A 21,419-nucleotide genomic window follows, 5' to 3' on the forward strand; every position below is an offset into this window, starting at 1 on the left:
TCTTCCTCCACACGAGCTGAAGGAGGTGGTGGTTCCATGTCCTTAACCCCACCCTCCAGTCCTGGGGGAAGTGGTGGAATGGCTGCCAGTAGTTCAGCCCACTGGAGGACTCGCCTCAACTCCTTCAAGAACAACCTGCTGGGTTCGCCACGCTTCCACCGCCGAAGGCTACAGGGTGAGAGGAGCATCGCCTTATTATTGCTGTCATTGAGTCAAACGTCATTGTAACATTTTTTTATTTGTTTCAATAGTTCCTACGTCAGAAGATATGTCCAGTTTAACTCCAGAGTCCAGCCCAGAGTAAGTATTTATATATATATATATATATATATTTTACCTTTGTAATGCCTTCACCGTTATCTTCATGTTAATCTTTAAAACAAAAAATAAATTAAAATATCAATGTTAGATGTAATCTTTAACAAATTTCGATATTCATTTTTCATACTGTACATTCTGTTTTGTTATTACTATAACTAAAACTAATAAAAATCATTTTTATTAATCGAGATAAAGATGAAATTAAATTAAAAATATATTAGATTAAAAAGTGAAACAAAAACGTATGTACTATTATATACTGTAATAGTACATAACACTAAAATAACTGTGTGCATTATAATGTTGTGATACTTAAATTCAATTAAAAAATAAAACCAGTGGTTTTAAATGCTTCAGTGTTTAATCTTACATTTATTTACACAACGTAGAATTTTAATATTAGTAATTTATTGGTTATCAGCCATAACATGAAAACAATTACAAAATTGTAATATTGGTGCATTTTACATGTGCTATGTGTTATACGTTCAGTGTTGCCACAGCAAAAACTATGATTCAGTGTGTTTGTTCTGAAGCTTTTTCAGCATATTTGGCTACTTTTCCCTGAACATGTACAATTCTAGGAATGAAGGCAGATGAGAAGACCCTTGCAAAAGTATTTTTTGTATTTTCAAAGACAGAGGTGTAAAGAGTACCTGAAAACCATACTTGAGTAAAAGTACAGATACCTTACAGTAAAAACTCCATTACAAGTTACAAGTCACCTATTCCAAAACAACTTGAGTAAAAGTCTTAGAGTACCTGATTTAAAAAGTGCTTAAGTATTTTACTTATACTAAATACAGACTCAAAGATGCACTGGTCAAAGGACATGCCAGTGAAAAACAAGCAAGATTTGATTTAGGAGTAGACCAATCATATTTATTTTCTAAAACCAAAATAAAACTGAACACCTCAAAATTGCAAAAAAAACTAACAAAAAAGCCTTCTTGCACTGGCTGCAGTCATGTCCTCATCTCAAATATAAAACTACTTGCTAAGAAACTCGCATTCACGTAAAGTAGCCTTGTTGACAAGTTTGGGTGAGTAAGGGCAAAACGCACAAGATACTGCACTTTCAGTGCCCTGTAGCTGGCGATATCACTTCTTTTGTAGAGGAAATAAACTGGTGCAGAAAAATCTAGGTGCTATGCAAAATGTAATGTGTAACTGCAACACTCATTACAAATGTAATGGAGTAAAGAGTACAGATACTTATTCAAAAATGTAGTGGAATAGAGAGTAAAAGTTGCTAATATCTTTGATACTCAGTAAAACTACAGAGTATCCAAAAAGATAATCAAGTACAGTAATTAATTACATTTACTCAAATACTTTACACCACTGTTCAAAGATAATTTATTTATCCAATTTATTTATCCATTCTTATTTATCCAAATAACTAGATCCATTCATGCTGTTAAAACGTCCATAATGTGTATTCGCTGTAGAATGAGAGCCATGAAACTGCATGTGTAATGTATGTTTTGTGTATTAATCTACATATAATTGTATCTTTTTCTATAGGCTAGCAAAGAAGTCGTGGTTTGGGAATTTCATCAGTCTGGAAAGGGAAGAGCAAATTTTTGTGGTGATCAGAGACAAGCCACTAAGCTCAATCAAGGCTGACATTGTCCACGCCTTCCTATCGGTTAGTATCATTTTAATATGTTAGGTGTTTCCTTTCCTCTTCCTCCTTCTCTTCATCTTCCTCTTCACTTCAAATAAGCTTTGTTCATTATTTTTTGATGTATGTCTCTGTTCTCCTCTAGATTCCCTCCCTGAGTCACAGTGTCATCTCTCAGACAAGTTTCCGGGCGGAGTACAAGTCCTCCGGAGGTCCGTCTGTCTTCCAGAAGCCTGTCAAATTTCAGGTTGACATCGCCTTTTCTGAGGGAGAGAGAGAACGAGAAAGGGAGAAAGAGAGAGAAAGGGAGGGAAGGAGAGAGACTGGCATCTACAGCGTCACCTTCACCCTTTTATCAGGTATTTAAAAAGATGAGAGAGCCAGTGTCAAGAGTCTGTACATGCTGTCATTTCTACAAATGTGATAATATTGTTTTTCAGGTCCTAGTCGCAGGTTTAAAAGAGTGGTAGAGACCATTCAAGCTCAGCTTCTCAGTACACATGACCAGCCCTCTGTGCAGGCGCTTACAGGTGACTGTTCCATGTCTACACTTCCCCCCAAAAACATCTACTCATACACAATAAGTTAAATGTATCCCCCCCATTTCATTTTATTATATATTTTTTTGTATTTTGCATGTACATTAGTTGTTACTCTATAAAAACTAATGTACACTTAATTTCTGGCAATATTGTTGAATTGATTGCATAGACACTATTTGAAGAGAACTGAACTGAGCTGGACAATGACATCACTGAATCAATGATGAACTGACTTTAACTGAAAAATTGAGTGTTTACTATTGTCCTCTTGTATTATCGACACACTGTTTTCCTGTGTAACACTGTAAAGCTGCTTTCACACAATTTGTATTGTATAAAGCGCTATATAGATAAAGTGACTTGACTTGACTTCACTAATTGCAAGTTTCAGTTTTAGGGCAGCCAAAGTTTATGTGGTAACTGGTATAATTTAAAAATGAAAAAACAACAACTTAAAACAAGATTAAACTTTATCTTTAAGTAAATATCCAGTGGCATTTTCATGCATAATGCAGGCAAAATGTGTAGGTTTTACATTTTATAATATACCATGTACCAAAATCTAAAACTAAAATGAATTTGTCGCCTTTTTAGTTAGATTTTTAGATCTTTTATCTTATTTTTATTAGAGAAATGTGAAGGCTTCAAATTTTATAATGTATCAAACTCTGAAACTAAAATTCATTTGTGACAATTTCTTTTCTTGATTTTAATGTACTTTTATTTTTATTTCAGTTAATGAAAATGTTTTCAAATCCCCACCTTCATGTTTTATGTTTTTCTTCTCCCAGATGAGAAAAATGGGCTTTCATCTCGCCCACCCAGCACACCGACCCGTCAGAACTCTCGTCGCTCGGAGGGCGGAGGTGATCGCGGTGAGCGATCAGAACGCGGCGATCGAGGAGAAGGGAGCAGTATTGGCGGTAGTGCGAGTGTACTACAAAGGAAGGGGTCTGGCAAGGATAAAACTCGCCTCCTTTCCTCAAATGGGACCCAGTCTCAGCCCTAAGTGAACTAATCAGACAAGCTTTTGAGCGGGTGGGGACAATCCCCGCTCTTGATTCCCCCCAGACACGACTCCCTCATAGTCCATCTGCACAGTACACAACAACAGGTATACTCAGCCTTGATTTTCACATTACTAGCGGAAACCCTGGGATCCAACTGCAACAATAGGAGAGTCAGGAGTCTATCCACATGGAAGTGTTCTTACATGCAAATAATCGTCTGATGAAAAAATTATGATATCACTTATCCTTCTTAGGAACAAAGGATTTGAAAAGTGGAAGCAAGATGTATCTCTTAATATAAACCCCAGCTATAAATTATTTCATACAGTACAAACAAGGAGATTGACATACCGGTGGACATCCAGTGATCTAATGGCAACAAACTATTCAAGGAGGAACAAACACTAAGTGGGACAGGAAAGAATGTCTCTAAAACTTATCATCATCATCATCATCATCATCATCATTATCATAAGCAATGATCCATCAGAAAATCACTAATAGCTGTTTGAGGTAGAGAAAAGCAAACATGTTGGGAAAAAGTGGGACGTTCTTCATTCTTAACACCACTTGGAGCACAAAAAGGATTTCTAGAACACGATGTAAAGAAAAGAATAGGGATTTTTTTAGAACGGGAATCTATCTTGTAACCCAAGATGCTACTATAGTCCTATGTGACTATACCTTCATGATCTGAGGACAGATGACGCCTTGAGTGAGATGTTAAGTGTTGAAGATATAGGCTATGTTAAACACTGATTGTTCAAGCTTGTGCTGTAGATCTTGAACTCTGTGATATGTTGTAGATCAAATAATCAGTCAGTGTCAGATATGCAGTGGAGAGCTGTCCACTGGAAGCTACAGTTGGCAAAATTGGGCGGTTTTAAGTCACTGCAGTTCTGAGAGTACCTCAGGTCCACCCCACTCACTAAGCAGGGCACAGAGGGATGAGCAGGCATCTAGATTTCCTATGACATGTTCACACGGAGACCGAACAAGAGGAACAAAATAGCCAGTCACTCCCTTGTGTCATACAAAGAGACAGCGGGAGAAAAAATTTAAAAGCCTCCACTGTTTTCTCATGTGACTCCTGGTAGAACTTCCATAATAAGTGGAAGTCCACAAAAGTCTTTTTTTTGGTTTCTACTTCGATATTTATATTATATTTTAGAGCTGGGATGTGAAATATTTCCGTCAACAAAATGAAGTGAATGTCAAAAAACAAAAATAGAAATATTTAAAATTGTAATTGATTTATTTCAGTTAATATTTATGTATTTATTTATTTATTTATTTATGTATTTATGTATTTATTTGGATTGGATTGGATTAGTGTTGAGGCTGGTAAAGTCAAAATGACAAGGGTAGAAAATTTGAAATTTAGAAAATGGAAGATAAACTCCCTACTTGTATCTGTTCTCAAATATTACAAAAAAAAAAAGCTGCAAATGTCCTTTTAAAAAAACATTTCAAAAGCCTAAGATTACCCATCTCATTTTCATTTCATTTTAAATAAAAAAAAGAAGCAAACTCACAAAGGAGAAAGCTGGAGAACAACTTTGAAAATCATCCAAGCAATGACTCCATGCCTTGGATGTCTCCCACGGGGAAAAGACTTTAAAACCTTCCTGGATGTATGATGTAAAGACTGAAGTGAACCTTATGGAAGCAGTGGAACAAAACAGGGGGAATGAGAAGAAGGCCCGCTGTGTTCACTCTTCCTGTTTGAGAATGTTACCCAGACAAGAGCCCAAAGTTTCGGACTCGTGCGTACCGGGCCAGCCCTTCGTACAAAACGCGAGCAGTATTATTTTTTCACACACACACACACACACACACACACAAAAAGAAGACTCTCCTTCTTAAAACTGACAATATGAAACAAAATGAATGATAACTGGACTTTGATACTGGAATGCACTGTCCTAAAAAAATAGAATTGTATTCAAACAAATAGTTGTCCCTCTCCTCGCCCACCCACGGGAATCGGTGAAGTGCTCTCTTAAGTGCAGACTCCGGATCAGTGGGGCTTTTTAGCTCATTACATTTGTGAATGGGGAGAACCTGATCCTGAATATCCACTTAAAAGCTCTTTCTCCAATGAGCTTCTGCCCTGAAGCCCAGAATCTGACCGTAATGCTCCTCTCTCTCCCTCCCTCCAGTCCACTCTTTTCCTGATGCAAGGAGCACTGAATGCAAAGCAAGGTTTTGCTCTGGTCCTCCCTCTGCCACCATCCCGCAGCCATCACATACACTCCTGCCTAAAAATAGCATAGCGGAAGACAAGCTTCGGACGGTTCAGTCATCAAGCAGATCTTGCATCATCCTGAATTGATTTTTCAGTAACACATTGAATATATTTCACTACTGTTGAATGTTTAGGAGCCTTGTTCATTAGATATAATACGGGGTACATTCTTATTTTAGTACACTCCAAATGCCTTAAATACACATGTACAAAACGGTCAGCATGTGCGCTCTCAAACATGCCCGGTCACTCGCAGAGGCAGAGGAAACGCCAGAGCAAAACCCTGAAGATATTCTATGTTCAATTCTGTTAGTTCTCAGGCAGGGTAAGTCTGGGAGTGTGCAAAAACAGACTGTCTGGACACCAGCTCTGTGTGAATGTGAAATACACTCCACATACTTTCTCTGTGTTCGTGACACTCTCCTGCTCTACGTGTCCATCCTCTCCTCCTCCCTTTTACATTATGCACTGAATGATATTCTGTTTTTGTCACTCGCCTCACACATACAGCACACGTATCACATTTCATATGTATCGTTAGTCTTCACTTATTTACCATACATTATATACCTCGTCCTGCTCCTGCCTCCCTATCATAGAATTATACTTTAGACCACCCCCTTTCCTCTTCTCTCATTATATACATACGCCCTGCCTGCCCCCAATGTATGCTCCCCCCATATCTGTTCATTGTAAACAGAAAATATTACTCATATCTTCATTCTTTATCCATTCTATATTCACCTGATGATTATTGATTATCTTTGTCGTCATTACTGATTACTCCTCTTAAGATTGTAAAGCTGTACTCTTTCTTCCCCATTGCGCACAGTAGGAACTTTTTTCATAAGAAATGCAAGTCATTAAATTGGAGGGAAAAAAATGGCGAGAAAATAAATGTCTGTGTTATAATTAAAAAAATGAAAGTGCACTATTATTATTGCCTGTGATAAAGAACAATAAAAAATACAAAAAAATCTGTCATTATATTTCCTAATTACCTTGTCTTGCTCCCCATTTCATTTCTGTTGTAACATTATTTGTTTGATATATATATATATATATATATATATATATTAATGGAGATGTGAAAGATATCATGTGAAAACCGAGAAACAAAGAAATTAACAATAAGGTTACTGCCAAAAATATAAAGAAATATCTTTCATAGATAACAAATTCTCCTAAGGGGAATATGTCTGATTGCATTGATAAAATAAACAAGTAGCCTTAGTGGATGTATAATCTATTATGTAGCAATTGATTTGCAATGTATTTTTATCAAGAAGGCAAACTCCATCCAATAAAAGTAGCGGCATAATTGTTTTTCTCTCATTAAAACAAACGTGTGCTTTAAATAAGTGCATATAACTTAGAGACAAAGCTTTGATGACAGAGTTAAAAGTCCTTGCCGGCAGAGGAAAATTATACAAAGTCATAAATTCTTTATGCTCGAGTACACGGCCACTTATGCTTGTGCCGCGTGATGTCATTACGTATGTAAATGAGAGAGGTAGTGTGTGTGTGTGTGTGTGTGTGTGTGTGTGTGTGTGTGTGTGTGTGTGTGTGTGTGTGTGTGTGGGTGTGCAGATTACCTCAGGTATGTGTTGCTTGCTGGAAGTGAAAGGGTGGAGAACGTGAAGTTTACATCTGTCAAAAACCGATTTCAGTCTTACTTGTTCCCGAACTACCATTCAAGCTTGCAGGTATGATTTTTCAGACATGTCATGTTTGGCATAAAACCGAAAATACAAATTTGTCTTGGTTTGAAGAACTTTTTTATTTGTAACCGGCAATTATTATGCGTGTTGTGTCGTGTCACTAGTGACTAGCGTTCAGGAATATTCTGGATTGTTGAAGGGGGTGGAGAGCTAGAGAAACTTTACTGGGTGCTGTTTGTTTGCTTGTTTAATAATAAAGCCAGTTCAAACGTTGATTTACGAAATTTAAACTGTAGCCTTTTCATTTCATAAAACGCCTAAATATAAAAGCCTAAACTGATAAAAATTAGGAAACTTTTATTTTCTTATTAATACTTTTTCTTGTACTGTACGTTACATGCAATATATAAATCAAAACTCTTCGACCAGTGCAACATAAGCTCGTTTGAGCGGAACCATTATTCTTCTGGACATTTCAGGTTCACCTCATAAGTTAAAAATGACGGCACACCCAAACATTACTTCACAGCATTCCCGAGTGGTCTCTTGTTTTCTTTAGAGAGCAAAGTCGGAAAATCTGTCAGCTGCATTCAGTGTGTGAAGGCGAGCTCGAGAGCTCCGGTAAATGATTGCGCGCTGGTATTCGAGGTTCGTTACTAACACGTTTTACCAGTTTAACAGCATTCAAACCTTTTTCCTTATCTTTTGTCACATTTCCTATTAAATCCATGTTTAACGATTAACAAAACCCGAGTCTTTTTCTCCAATGCCAGCCTATGCAATAATGGTGGATAAATGTCCTTGTCTCTATTTTTTCCCCTCGCCTGTCTCTCAGCTCAGTATGTCTGTTTTTTCAACTATGCGGACTTTTGGCCCTGCTGACTTTTAGAATTAATCTCCTTTAAAACACTTTTTGGAATCTTACAAGTAGCCTGTTTATTTGTTTGTGTGAAACTGTCTCCAAAGGGCATTATTAATGATAAATTATTGTTTTAAATGCATTCAAAAATGACAATGTAAACATTTTTGGAATGAAATAAATTGTCTTGCCTTTTGCTAAGTCTCTTTTACAGCTGGCAATTAAATGCACACAGTTAAATAATATTTCAGACTTTTTGTGGTTGACAAATTTGAGTTACTGTATAACAATGAAACTCTTCCAGGTAAGTTCAGTGTTTCAGAAAAGTGGGCATATGTTTGTGTGGGTATGTGCTTTCTCTTCTGTTCTTATTAAATATCAGAATAAATGCTTATACTCATAAGACACATACACTTGAGAATATGTCTGAAAACTGACAAATGCTCCTTTTTGGATTAAAAAGCTGTACTTCATCAGTTGTAAAGGATGAGTGACAGAGGCCAATGCAACAAACTTTTAGTTACACACAGCTTAACTGCTCTCACTGATAACCTGTTCACTCCAGCTTGGTGTGACCACATAATTTTTTATGTTAAACTGAGTCACCTGTTCAACTCTGTCATGTTGATCAGATTCTCTTTCGTTTTTGTTCTTTAATATTATGGCATGATTTCTCGGATTTATATACATAGACACACATATGACCAAAAGACTTTCAGGATGATAGTATTTATGCTGTAAATAGCTGTACAACAAATTTCAAGGGTTGTTTTATATAAATAGACCACTAGGGGGCATTGATGTATTAGTTGTAGACTCGGATCATAACGTCTGCCTTTTGCATTGCCACATCTAGCACTTTTACATTTGTTTACTAGATGTGACTGGTATATTGACAGCATTTTCCTTCTGTGATCTTCCTGACATTGATATCTATGACACTGATAGTGTCCAGATTTAATTCAGTGTCTCTTGGGTTTGCAACATTAGCTTTAATAAAAGGTGGAACAGTTACAATAAAACAGAACAAAATTTGGTGAAAAAGATTTATTTTGCATACTATATCGAATAAAGGTGATATGACCACACACTCACTTGCAAATACTATGTGGTGAGTGTGCGGTCATATCTCCTTTATGCAGATTTGTCATCTTTGACCTGCACCTCCGATGGTGTGCATTTGCTTAAGTGTTTTGTTAAGCAACCGTATACTATATCAAAACCAGATCCCATGAGCGAATGATATACATTGCTTTCTATATTTCTGTGATCCAGTGTGTTGTTTAATACTGAGACTGTGTTGTTTAAGTCTATAGTGATGGCAGAGGCTCACCAGGCAGTAGCTTTTCAGTTCACCATCACTCCTGAGGGGATCGACCTGCATCTGTCCTATCAGGCCCTCAATCAAATCTACCTCTCCGGACTGCGATCCTGGAAGAAACGCATCAGTAGGATTAAGGTCAGTGACTCGAATGAGTGTGAAAAAAATTATAAGTCATGTAATTCATAGAACTCATAAGTTTTTGTCCTGTATTTTTGTCTTGTGTCTTTTTTTGTAATATAAATAGGTAAAAATCTTATAGGAATGTTAGGAGTATGCATGAAAACACTATGAAAAATAAATACAGGATGTTTGTTCTGTAGTGAAATTAAGTTACTTAAATGATGCATTCTTCACTTATGCCAGTTTGCATTATTTTTAAGTGTTAAAATCTAGAAAATCCTTGGTAACTTCTGCTCCAGTGTTTTGCACTAAAATGTTTTGTTCAATAGCTTTTCTGTGACGTAGCCCAAATGTGTGATGCATGTGTTTGTACATAGGTTGCATTAATACTTTTCGCTTTCTCATGAACAGAACAGAATCATTAAAGGTGTATACCCAGCTAGCCCCTCCTCTTGGCTTTTTGTTGTCATAGCAATCCTGGCCACTATGTACATGCAGTCTGATCCATCTATGGGCCTCATTACTAAGATTCGGGAGCACCTCCCCCTTAGGTAACACTTCCTTTTACCCTTCAACAGACTTCATCTAGACTTCTTCTAAATGGTTAACAGTTGCATGGTAAAATTTGAACTGGAGAAATTAAGCACTTTTTTCTTATGATGATGAACAGTTGCTCAGGCTTTTTTCCAAATTTTTATATGTTTAATGGACATTTAAATATTTAAATTATTCCTAATAAACATTTTCTAACAACTCCTTTTGTAAACAAAGGTAATACAAAAGTATTTTATTCCCAATTGTTGGAGTTCTTATTCATTTTTTAATTATTAGATTCTCCTATCTAATTAATAACTGTTTCTCCCATTTTATTTTAGGAGAACTGACAAATAAGACCATTGTTATAGCAAGAGTATAAAACACATAGAAACAGTATAGAACCGTAAAATAAATGGGAATAGCATATACAATTAATTTATTTATTTATAGTGTGGTATCTTGGAAAATCTGTGCACAGTTTGTGACACGTTAGAGGTCTTTTATGAAACTCCAAAAGATGCAGTGTCTCCATTTGTCCTCCATTTAAACTCATTGTTCTTTAGGAGAGAGATCTTATTTATGGTTTAATCATGTATAAGATTATTCACATCTTACCTGTGTGTCTTTAATTTGCATAGCAGTCCTTTGTTGGTGTAGTCAGTGTTTCATGTGTCCATAATGTTTACATTTACATTTACATTTAGTCATTTAGCAGACGCTTTTATCCAAAGCGACTTACAAATGAGGACAATAGAAGCGATAGAAGTGCTGTGACAAGTCCTGGTTAGTCTAACGCAGTACACATAGCAAGGTTATTTTTTAATAATAAAAAGAATAATACGTCGATAGAATAAGAAATAGAATAGAAAGAGCTAGTATTAGAGGGTTAAGATAAACAGAAAATAAGTAGATAGAAAAAGAATAGAGAATGTTAGTGTTAGAGGGTCAAGTTTTGTAAATAAATAAAAGAAAACAAGTAGACAGAATAGAAATAGAATACGGAGTGCTAGTATAGAGGTCAAGTGTATATGGAAGCGATGTGGCTAAAGACAAGATGATTGAGTTGGGCAGGTCATTCCACCAGCAGGGAACAGTTAAGGTAAAAGTCTGTGAAAGTGATTTTGTGCCTCTTTGGGATGGCACTATAATGCACCGTTCACTTGCAGGAAGCAAGCTTCTGAAGGGCACATAAGTCTGAAGAAGTGAATTTAGGTAAAGGGGTGCAGAGCCAGTGGTTGTTTTGTAGGCAAACATTAATGCCTTGAATTTTATGCGAGTGGCTATTGTTAGCCAGTGCAAACTGATCAACAGAGGTGTGACGTGCTCTTTTCGGCTTGTTAAAGACTAATCTTGCTGTTGCATTCTGGATTAATTGTAGAATGTTCGGATAGAAAGATTAACCTGCAATATTGTACCAACTTTGTAGTCTTTGTGAAATGACAACATTTGAGTGTATTTAAACAGCCTAATACAGGGGTGGGCAAACTTGGCCCTTCCAGGTCACTTTCCTTCAGAGTTTAGCTCCAACTCTAATCAAACACACCTGAACCAGCTAATCATTGTCTTCAAGACTACTAGAAAGCTACAGGCAGGTGAGTTTTATCAGGGTTGGATCAAATCTCTGCAGGAAAGTGGCCTGGAAGGGCCAAGTTTGCCCATCACTGGCCTAATATCAACCTGGAAGAGATGATGCAGATTTTCTCCTCTGTGTTTCTCTCTTGTCAGTCTGTCATTGAGTGCTCAAGGTCAGACTGTCCTATCAGTGCTGCTGTTCAGTACTCTGCTGTGGTTGTCTCTCATTCTGGCTCTGAGGTTCTGCCTAAAGCTTCTCCTATCATACCATCGATGGATGTTTGAGCTACATGGACGTATTTCTACCAAGACCAAAGTCTGGGCGGTTAGTACCCTGAAAAAGTAAAATTTTTTCCCCTCAATATTTTCCGTAAAGATATGCTCTTTAAACAATAGCAATATAGGGATTTGTCTTCAATCAATTGCCAGTTCAGATTTGGACTTTCCCTGCCAACATTTTCACTTTCACTACAAGCTGTAAAACAGCTATTTTAGTTACATATTAGTATATACACATTTGGTGTATATATACTAATATGGTATTAGTATATGTACACTGTTTTCACCACTGAAATGTTACTTTAAGCACCAAATCAGCATATTAGAATGATTTCTGAAGGATCATGTGACACTGGAGTAATGACTGCTGAAAATTAAAAATTGATCAAAATAGAAAACAGTTGTTTAAAATTGTAATAATACAATTCCATGACATTTGTAAGTTCACAAACACACTATTAATGCAAATAAGGGCATTAACCCAGGCGTTAGGAATGTACATAATGAAATGTCAGCTGACAAATACCCAGGATCAATTGTTAACCACAAGAGAATTATGAGCAGTGTGAAATGTGAAACAAGATAACCCAGAATTCAGTTTATGCAGTGTTTAGAATGACCCAGGGTTAACCATTTCTTTTTTTTTTTCTTTATTTATTAGAATTTTTCTTGAAAACGGTATATGCCAACCTTACAACACATACACAAACACTGGGGGTTGGTTCCATAATAATAATTGTTTGTGTGTGTGTGTGTAGTCTAATCCTCTTCTTAGTTTAAATAATAATTTGTTTTAAGGGATCAATTTAACTACTTCAAGTAATTGAAATAAGTAGTTGCCAAATTTTAGAAGAATTTTTCTTCTTTGTTTTTTAAGGAGAATCTGATTTTCTCTAGCTCCAAATGCTTCATTACATCTCTCATCAGATTTATATATGTAGGGGCAGATTTCTGTTTTCAGTTTAATAATATTAACCTTCGTGCTAGTAGACTGACAAATGAAACTATGTTATGTTCCGCACTGTTTTTAGCTATCACAGATTCGGCAATGGGTTAACAATTTCAAGTGTGAAAAGCCCTTTAGTGTTAAAAATTTCTGATTTCCCTCCCCCCTCATTTTAACATATTCACGCTAATGCTCAAGTCTATGACAAGTCATACTTGCAACTATAACAAATCTTCATCTGTATTAGCCGGCTAGATAATATAACCATGGTGACACATTAAAATAAGAACAATTTCCAACAGCACTTTTCAATACATCACTGAAGTCCAAATGTTGAAGTGTTCAAGGCATAAAAGCACACATACATGATCATTAGATGTGGAATATTGTATATTGATAACACAGCACCATCCCAATAGGGGAGGTGACATTATAGTCAACTGGCCCAAAGCTCTCACACTGGACCACATTAGGCCATTCTTATTGTTGTACTCTATATATTTACCCTGTATATTTTTCTATTTGACTGTTTCTCTCTCTTGTTTTCCATGTCAGACCCTAGTTAGATTGCTGTCCAGTAGAAAGCCATTACTGTACAGCTATCAGACGTCTTTACCACACCTGCCTGTACCTTCCATTAAAGACACATTGGAAAGAGTGAGTTAGTGCAATGTAAATTAAATTGTGTGCACATAATGTGCATGAGTCCGTGTTTGCTGGGAAGTGAGTGATGATAAAAATTGTCAGGGTTCTTGGAGGTTTGGATACCAGTGAATACTATCTCAGCCGTTCTCTCTATTTCAGTATCTTGAGTCAGTGAAGCCACTGCTAGATGTGGCTGGTTTTCAGCGAATGACAAGACTGGCTGCTGAGTTTGAGAAAAGTCTGGGTAACCGCCTACAAAAATACCTCAAACTTAAAGCACTGTGGGCCACAAACTATGTAAGTGCTGAACAATTCTGAACATTATTTTCTGGTCAATGTCATAACTATCATCAGTCTTATTTATTATGAACATGTGGTTACATACAATACTATAGCTGATTAAAATCAAGTAAAAGTGACAACTGATAATTGATCAATAATGGTAAAATGGTATTGAATCTTAGATGATTAAAGGAATAGTTCAATCAGAAATGAAAATTTGCTCTTTACCTTCAGGCCATCCAAGATGTAGATGAGTTTGTTTTTTCATCAGAACAAATTTGGAGAAATGTAGCATTACATAATTTGCTCACTAATGGATCCTCTGCAGTGAATGGGTGCCGTCAGAATGAAACATCAAGTAATCCACACAACTCCAGTCCATTAATTAACGTAGCGAATACACTCAGTTTTTAACTTCACTAGAGGTTAATTGATTGACTAGAGTTGTGTGGATTACTTGTGGAATATTGTGATGTTTTTATCAGGTGTTTGACTCTGACGGCACCCATTCACTGGAGAAGGTCTATTGGTGAGCAGGTGATGTAATGCTAAATTTCATCCCATTTTTTTTTCCGATTGGGAAACAAACTCATCTGCAGCTTGAATGGCCTGAGGGTGAATACATTTTCAGCAAATTTTCATTTTTGGTTAAACCATTCTTTGAAAACAACTTTATCAAATTGGCAATAATTTTCTAATGTGATCTGAAGAGCTCATTTTAAATTGACTTGACATTTTAAATAGGTTGCAAATAGATGTCCCAGCATTCTGTTGAATAACAACTCTTAAATAGCATTTTTTAAAGCAATGTGCTAATACTCTCATAGCCAACTGTATGATCATGTGAATGGTGTGTGTGTATCAGATCAACACAGCGATATTATGAACCTTTGGAGATCTTTAATTTGTAATAGAGTTATTTTGTTTTTTTATAGACATTTGATTAGGATAATTTAGTCTTATGCAGAGTCAGAATGTTAATTATTTTATTGTATCATCTAGGTTAGTGACTGGTGGGAAGAGTATGTTTATCTCCGGAGCCGGAGTCCCATTATGGTCAATAGTAACTATTATGGCATGGTATGCGAGCCTACACCATTACTCATTGTCACTTTCAATAATCTAATGCTATGAAAGCAAAGAAAGGAAAATCTCACCCTGCGTTTGGTTATGCACAGGATTTTCTGTATGTGACACCCACGGCTACTCAGGCAGCTCGAGCAGGGAATACTATCACAGCCCTGTTCCTATATCGCCGCAAAGTCAACCGAGAGGAGCTCAATCCTGTATGTGACAAAACTTTGTTTTTAGGTTGTGTTTTTTGTCATGATTTTGTAAGTGGCATCCATGGCTAATCGGACACTTATGTTACGGGTCAACTACCTATATGTATACAAAATATGAATTATAAATCAGTTGTAAATACAGCAACACTGTCATACTCCTGTATTGTTCAACTGAGAATATTTTGAACAGTTTTGCTGTAAGTCTTTGAGATCCTGTACTCTGGTTCACCTAGAGTCGTATTCCTGGTACAGTCATACCGCTGTGTGCAGCTCAGTGTGAACGCATGTTCAACACCACACGCATGCCTGGAGAGGAGACGGGTACACACACACACACTCATAGAGACACAAATACACATAAAAAAGTGATCTTATGTCATTGACATAGTCTTGTGATCTCTCAGATGTGCTGCAGCATTGGCAGGACAGTGAGTTTGTCGCCGTGTACCACAGGGGCCGGTATTTCAGGTTATGGGTTTACCGAGCAGGACGCCTGCTGTCACCCAGAGAGATCCAGTATCAGATTCAAAGGATCTTGGATGACCCCTCACCTCCTTCTCCAGGAGAGGACAAACTCGGGGCACTGACAGCAGGAAACAGGTCAGATTCTTAGAAAATCTATGTCTGTGTTTGCTTTCCAGAAGAGGGTGTTATGGGATTTTATGTCAAGCACAGGTACCCAGAGAGTATTTGCACATATTTTTCCTGATTGCCTATTAGACAACAAAACTGAGAGAGCTTTTGAGATTCTGTGGATCTTTTAACGCATAGTTTAAATGATGGCACATGATATCATATATTTGAATACTGTTATCAACAGTAACTTTCAAAGACACTGAATGTGCACATTTTTGTGTTTTCACATTTTAATTATATTTCATTATGCTCAAATGGGTTATACTCCATTGACATTCCGAGGATTTTGTGGAACTGTTTTTGAATTTTTTTAGAGTGAAAACTAGTGGTCGAACGATATGGATTATTTGATGGCCGAAGCCGATATCTTAGAGAGTAGGGTGGCCAATGGCCGATATATGATATCGCACTACTGAATTTAAAGATAGAAAAAACAGATGCATAGCAATTGTTGAAATTAAATGTATATTTATTTTATTTATTTACTCAATTATATAATTTGAAAAAGAATAAATATGAAAAGTAACTTGATAAAAATATGAATCGGTGAAATAAAGAGATTTATTTATATGGCAAATTCTGTTATTCTATGGTCTGTTGGAATTCTTGATTCTGATTGGCTGGAAGGTGTGCAATAAAATCGTTTAATGCACAGATAGTTCCAGTCAGTTTGATCACAGTTCTAAATGAATGTGCTAGCCTAAAAAATTAGTAACCATAGTAACTCAGTGACAGTTGCACACCGATTGTAAACATTTCGTATTTTCTATGTCATTTAACTTGTACGGTGAATATGGTCATTTTGATAAACGGGCAGAGGCCCAAGATAAACTTGACCTGAAGAAGACGTCAAAAAAGGAAAGTAATAGCGAAAAGCGGTACAAGGAATGAACACTAGAAGAGCAGTAATCTGATATGTTTGTGCACACTGGGAATGTTTGTGCACACTGGGAATCATATTTTTTCAAATAACTTAGTGCTAATTTTACATACAGCACACAATGAATATGACATGAATACGTCATAGCTGCAAAAAAAGCAGTTTGAAATCAATCATGCGTGTCTAGTGAAAGCACACCTCTCCTGTACGCATCCAATTCACATGTTTTTATGCAGTCTACAAATGCACACTTCAGAGAATCTCACAGCTACATTCAACAAAATTTGCAAGGTTAGTTAAATGATTATTAGATATTCAGATACTTTTTTTAATTAAATACATATACTGTATGCTGAATGCTGACGGTAGATGACAAAGTATTGTAGCATTTGCCTTTCTGTTACTATTAATCAAAAAGCAAAAGCTATAATACTTTTTCGTATACCTTTACTAACTTTGCTTAAAAAAAGTTCTGTATAATAATATATTAGTCAGAACTGTTAAACAAAGACAGTAAACTTAATGAACATGGAGAACGGAGCTCCATGCGCACAGGCAATGACAAATATTGGCCGATATATCGGCATTGGGGACCACTAGTGAAGACTCCCTAGAGGACAACAAATGAAGAATGCTACAAACAGAATGATGCATCCTCAGGAGACAGTAACCTTAGAAGAGTATTTTTTAAAATACTGATTAGGAAGTAACAAAGTTTTTTATATATTATGGTAACAATTTACATTAAAGGTGCAGTAGTGCAGCAGGGGGAAGTCGTGGCCTAATGGTTAGAGAGTCGGACTCGTAACCCAAAGGTTGTGGGTTCGAGTCTTACAACATTACAATAGGCTACATCAGCGGTTCCTAATTCCAGTCCTCGCGCCCTCCTGCTCTGCACATTTCATATGTATCTCTTATCACGTCTTCTAACGAGCTGGCGCGAGGACTAGATTAACCGCTGGGCTACATCATGTGTCATTCACCGGTGAGAAAACTTTAAAAGTACTACAATACCAGGAAGGAAGGTCTGGTTGTTGATGTTTGTCTGCCATTCTCGCTCTGTCTGCACGGTGTGAACACTCTGATGACGTATCCTGTCTGCGCGAACAGGGTGCGAAGAGGTATGCAAATACATATGTTGACAGGCAGGTAGGAAAGCCAATTAAAACGCTCGGACCAAGCGTTTTGATTGGACGAACATTTCTTGGACCTACGACTTCCACAGAATATATAAATACAGATAAATGCATTTAGACCACTTAACTTAATGATTGCTATCGGGATGTGAAGAGACTTTCAACCAGCATAACAAAAAATGTTTCTGAAGACAATCACCTATTGCACCTTTAAGGTTTCATTTGTTAACATTACTTGCACTAGTAAACATGAACAAATAATGAACAATATTTCTACAGCATTTATTAATCTTAGTAAATGTTAATTTCTACATTTTAATACATTTAAATACATTTTAAAAAATCAAAAGTTGTAACATCATTAGTTAATGCAGTGTGAACTAACATGAACAAACAATGAAGATATGTATTTTTATTAACTAACTTTAACAAAGATTATTAAATGCTGTAAAAATATAAACTGTGACTACAAACATTTTTTAACATAACAAAAATGAAAGTTATTTTTAGTTGGAGCAAACAGTGAAGGAAAAGCATCATCAAGTGTGCAGTATACTGCACATGGGAACTCCGTGATAAAAAGCGATAATATAAGAGAGTTTAGAGTTTTGTTTATAATTTTTGGTCATTACATACTTCCATTTTTGTTTTTTATAGACTATTAATATTACTCTATAGGAAATGCTATAAAGAATGAGTAGATCAATAATGCAATGTATTATAACAGCTGCACACCATTCAATGTGAATATTGCACTTATTAACCTTTTAAGGTTCACTTATTAAGTTCATTTATTAAGTTAGATTGTTTATAAAAGTGAATCCATCAGTTAATCCATTAACTGCAGAAATTTCTGTAAACAGTGTGCAACACTTTCAGAAAAATTCCCTCACCATATTTGCAATAATTTTCACAATTTCATTTTAAAGCTGCAGTCCGTAAGTTTTGCCTCATTGTCGCCATCTCTGTTTAAAAACCTGCAATTGCAGCTGTGTGCGGAATTATCTTCCTTGCGTGGGTTGTGGTCCGGCGCGGCTCTAGCACGGATGAATCTAATGTTTTGAGGTGAATTTCTGTACAGTCTAATCTCTAATTATCATACCACTCGAATTTCATATTAAGAAATTATTTTAACCCAAAAAGCAAATTATGCTCCCTTCGAACTGGTTGTCTTTAAAATACAAATCTTGTGTAATCCCAGGCTATCTGTTATCAGAAGCACATTTAAAACTGGAATATAATTTAATTTAATCCACATGTGTTTCATAAACGCATAATCCTTTCTGGATTACAATCTGCCATCAAAATGATACATTTAATTATTTCAGCTGCTGTGAGAAAAGGCTATAAACGATCCACCACCTGCAGGATCCTCACATGCGATAGCCTAGTAGCTGGGACAACTTCTTTATGTTTACAGAAGTGACGTAATGACGCAGTGCCATGCTCGAATTTCCCGCGAAAACCTACCCATACCACTCAAATCAGAAAACATTATAATCTAACCGTTGTGAATCAGGCTAAAGTAAGGCAATAGTTTTGAACACTGGCTGGTTATGTAGGCCTACTTGCTGAAATATTGATTTCGGATCATTTTTAACCAAAAAAAGTTACGGACTGCAGCTTTAACAGTTAAGGACTTTTATAAATCATTTCATAGCGATTGCACTTACAAATTATGTCACTATTCACTCACTTACCTTTATCATTCAAAACCAGTATGACAAATTATTTACACTGCTCTTTTCCAAAAAAACTACTCCATAAAGTGACCAGAGTAGGGGCTGTCAAACTCCATAAAACACCTTAAAGTATCCTAACTATAGTGTAACATGTAACTTATGCCTTGTATTCTTCTTAAGTCATCTTAAAGCTTTGTGTGACCAGCAGACCCTTTTTTATTTGTTTATCTTGGCTCAATTTGCTTCTCAATGTTGCCTCACTTCACATGTCTCTGTTATAACCAAAATGTGCACTTTCTGAAAAGTCGATTCAGATGGGAAATGTTATTTCTACATGACCCTGGAGTTTGTATAAAAACAGTAAATAATTACAGGCTGAATGTTCTCCAGGGGCCCGTTTCAATAAGGAGGTTCAACCAACTCTGAGTTAAAACTTGAACTCTGAGTTGACTTACTCTGAGATGGAAAACTCTTGAGTTTTCGGTTTCAGAACAGCTGAATTAAGTTAGTTCAATTTGCAGTTAGTAACAGACACTCCGAATAATCTTGTTTTCCATTTGCATTAAGATTATTTTTATTACCACACTTGCAGATAATTTTACTTAAGTAAAATGCACTTAATTTAGATCCCCCCAGGAAACAAGACTAAATATCTTATATCATTTTCTTATATAGAAAATCCATCTTGATTTAAGAATGTTTTGATATTTGTACTTGAAATAAGAAAAAAATACTTAGTAAGAAAATCATTTTTGCAGCGTGCATGAATGAATGAAGTGTTTAAAGGGGTCATATGATGCGATTTCAATTTTTCCTTTCTCTTTGGAGTGTTACAAGCTCTTGGTGCATAAAGAAGATCTGTAAAGTTGCAAAGACTAAAGTCTCAAATCCAAAGAGATATTCTTTATTTAAGTTAAGAGTCAGCCACGCCTACCTAAAACGGCTCGTTCTAACACACCCCACATGTCTACGTCACGATGTGAGAAGATTTGCATAACGCCGCCCATCTCAAGCCCACCCACATCTGCTCACTCTAACCCTCCCGCCGGTTCTTAATCTCTATAGAAGGGTGGGCGGGTAGATATCCTGGGTAGGCGATTTTTAATTTTTTTGGAGGGTGGGGAGGGGGTGAGATACAGTCTAGAAATTTAGACTGTAGATATTGCTGTTAACTATGCAACTTATTGCGGTGTTGTTGATATATGTACCCTGAAAAAAGAGCAATATCATGCTTTTGTGGGCAGTCTATAGCGAACCATAGAATATCATTAACTTTCGCAACAAAATAAACTTTTTTTTCTTTACTGAATAGTAAAAAACAGTCCTCTTTGTTCTCTTTCTCTGGATCATGTTTCTACACTGGTGATTCTTTTAACCAAGTTTTTTTTATTTAGGCCTATACCAAACAAGGCCGTAATAATGTCTACTCTAGAACATTGGGGGGGACCAATTGTTTTGAGTAAAATAAAGACCAGGGCCCGTATGTATAAAACTTCTCAGAAATGCTCTTAAGAATAGTCTTAAGCTTTGACTTAAGTGTCAACAAATTCTTAGTAAAAAGTAGGACTTGTCTAAGAGTAGGAGACCTTTATAAAGAAGCTAAAAGCAACTTTCAGTAAAGTCTAAGACTGATTCTTAAGTGTTGACTGAGGTGACACTTAAGTGTTGTGAACTAAGGACTACAAAGATGTCAACACAAAATGGCTGACCTCAACCTCTGAATCAGCCAATAGTGAGCCTGCTCATGTAAAGTCACAGCAGCACAACACCAATCATTTAATGTAACTACAACACAATCATTTCATTAAGTATTTTTTAAAATGCTT

At 36.3% G+C, this 21,419-nt stretch overlaps 2 protein-coding genes across 3 annotated transcripts in view; both read left to right on the forward strand.

The window, feature by feature from the left end:
- The window catches only part of LOC107730725 (serine/threonine-protein kinase BRSK1-like), a 16,349-nt gene extending 11,595 nt beyond the window's left edge, over positions 1-4,754 (forward strand). The window contains exons 13-18 of the mRNA XM_016541622.1: positions 1-175; positions 252-300; positions 1,849-1,972; positions 2,094-2,307; positions 2,389-2,478; positions 3,282-4,754. The exon at positions 1-175 is cut by the window's left edge and continues 387 nt beyond it. Coding sequence (XP_016397108.1) covers positions 1-175; positions 252-300; positions 1,849-1,972; positions 2,094-2,307; positions 2,389-2,478; positions 3,282-3,499 — 870 coding nt within the window. The 3' untranslated portion in view covers positions 3,500-4,754. The remainder of the gene's footprint in view (positions 176-251; positions 301-1,848; positions 1,973-2,093; positions 2,308-2,388; positions 2,479-3,281) is intronic.
- Positions 4,755-7,341: 2,587 nt separating this feature from the next.
- cpt1a2b (carnitine palmitoyltransferase 1A2b) overlaps positions 7,342-21,419 on the forward strand; it is a 33,292-nt gene continuing 19,214 nt past the window's right edge. Inside the window, exons 1-10 of one of the 2 annotated variants that reach the window (XM_016541703.1) lie at positions 7,342-7,454; positions 9,578-9,727; positions 10,124-10,263; positions 11,975-12,146; positions 13,602-13,703; positions 13,851-13,988; positions 14,976-15,053; positions 15,152-15,259; positions 15,493-15,580; positions 15,664-15,859. In XM_016541703.1, coding sequence (XP_016397189.1) covers positions 9,587-9,727; positions 10,124-10,263; positions 11,975-12,146; positions 13,602-13,703; positions 13,851-13,988; positions 14,976-15,053; positions 15,152-15,259; positions 15,493-15,580; positions 15,664-15,859 — 1,163 coding nt within the window. In that variant the 5' untranslated portion in view covers positions 7,342-7,454; positions 9,578-9,586. The remainder of the gene's footprint in view (positions 7,455-9,577; positions 9,728-10,123; positions 10,264-11,974; positions 12,147-13,601; positions 13,704-13,850; positions 13,989-14,975; positions 15,054-15,151; positions 15,260-15,492; positions 15,581-15,663; positions 15,860-21,419) is intronic. The other variant, XM_016541704.1, reaches the window with a different exon arrangement.

This window comes from Sinocyclocheilus rhinocerous, unplaced genomic scaffold (assembly GCF_001515625.1).
Source record: "Sinocyclocheilus rhinocerous isolate Xijiao unplaced genomic scaffold, SAMN03320098_v1.1 scaffold549, whole genome shotgun sequence".
Lineage (NCBI taxonomy): Eukaryota > Metazoa > Chordata > Actinopteri > Cypriniformes > Cyprinidae > Sinocyclocheilus > Sinocyclocheilus rhinocerous.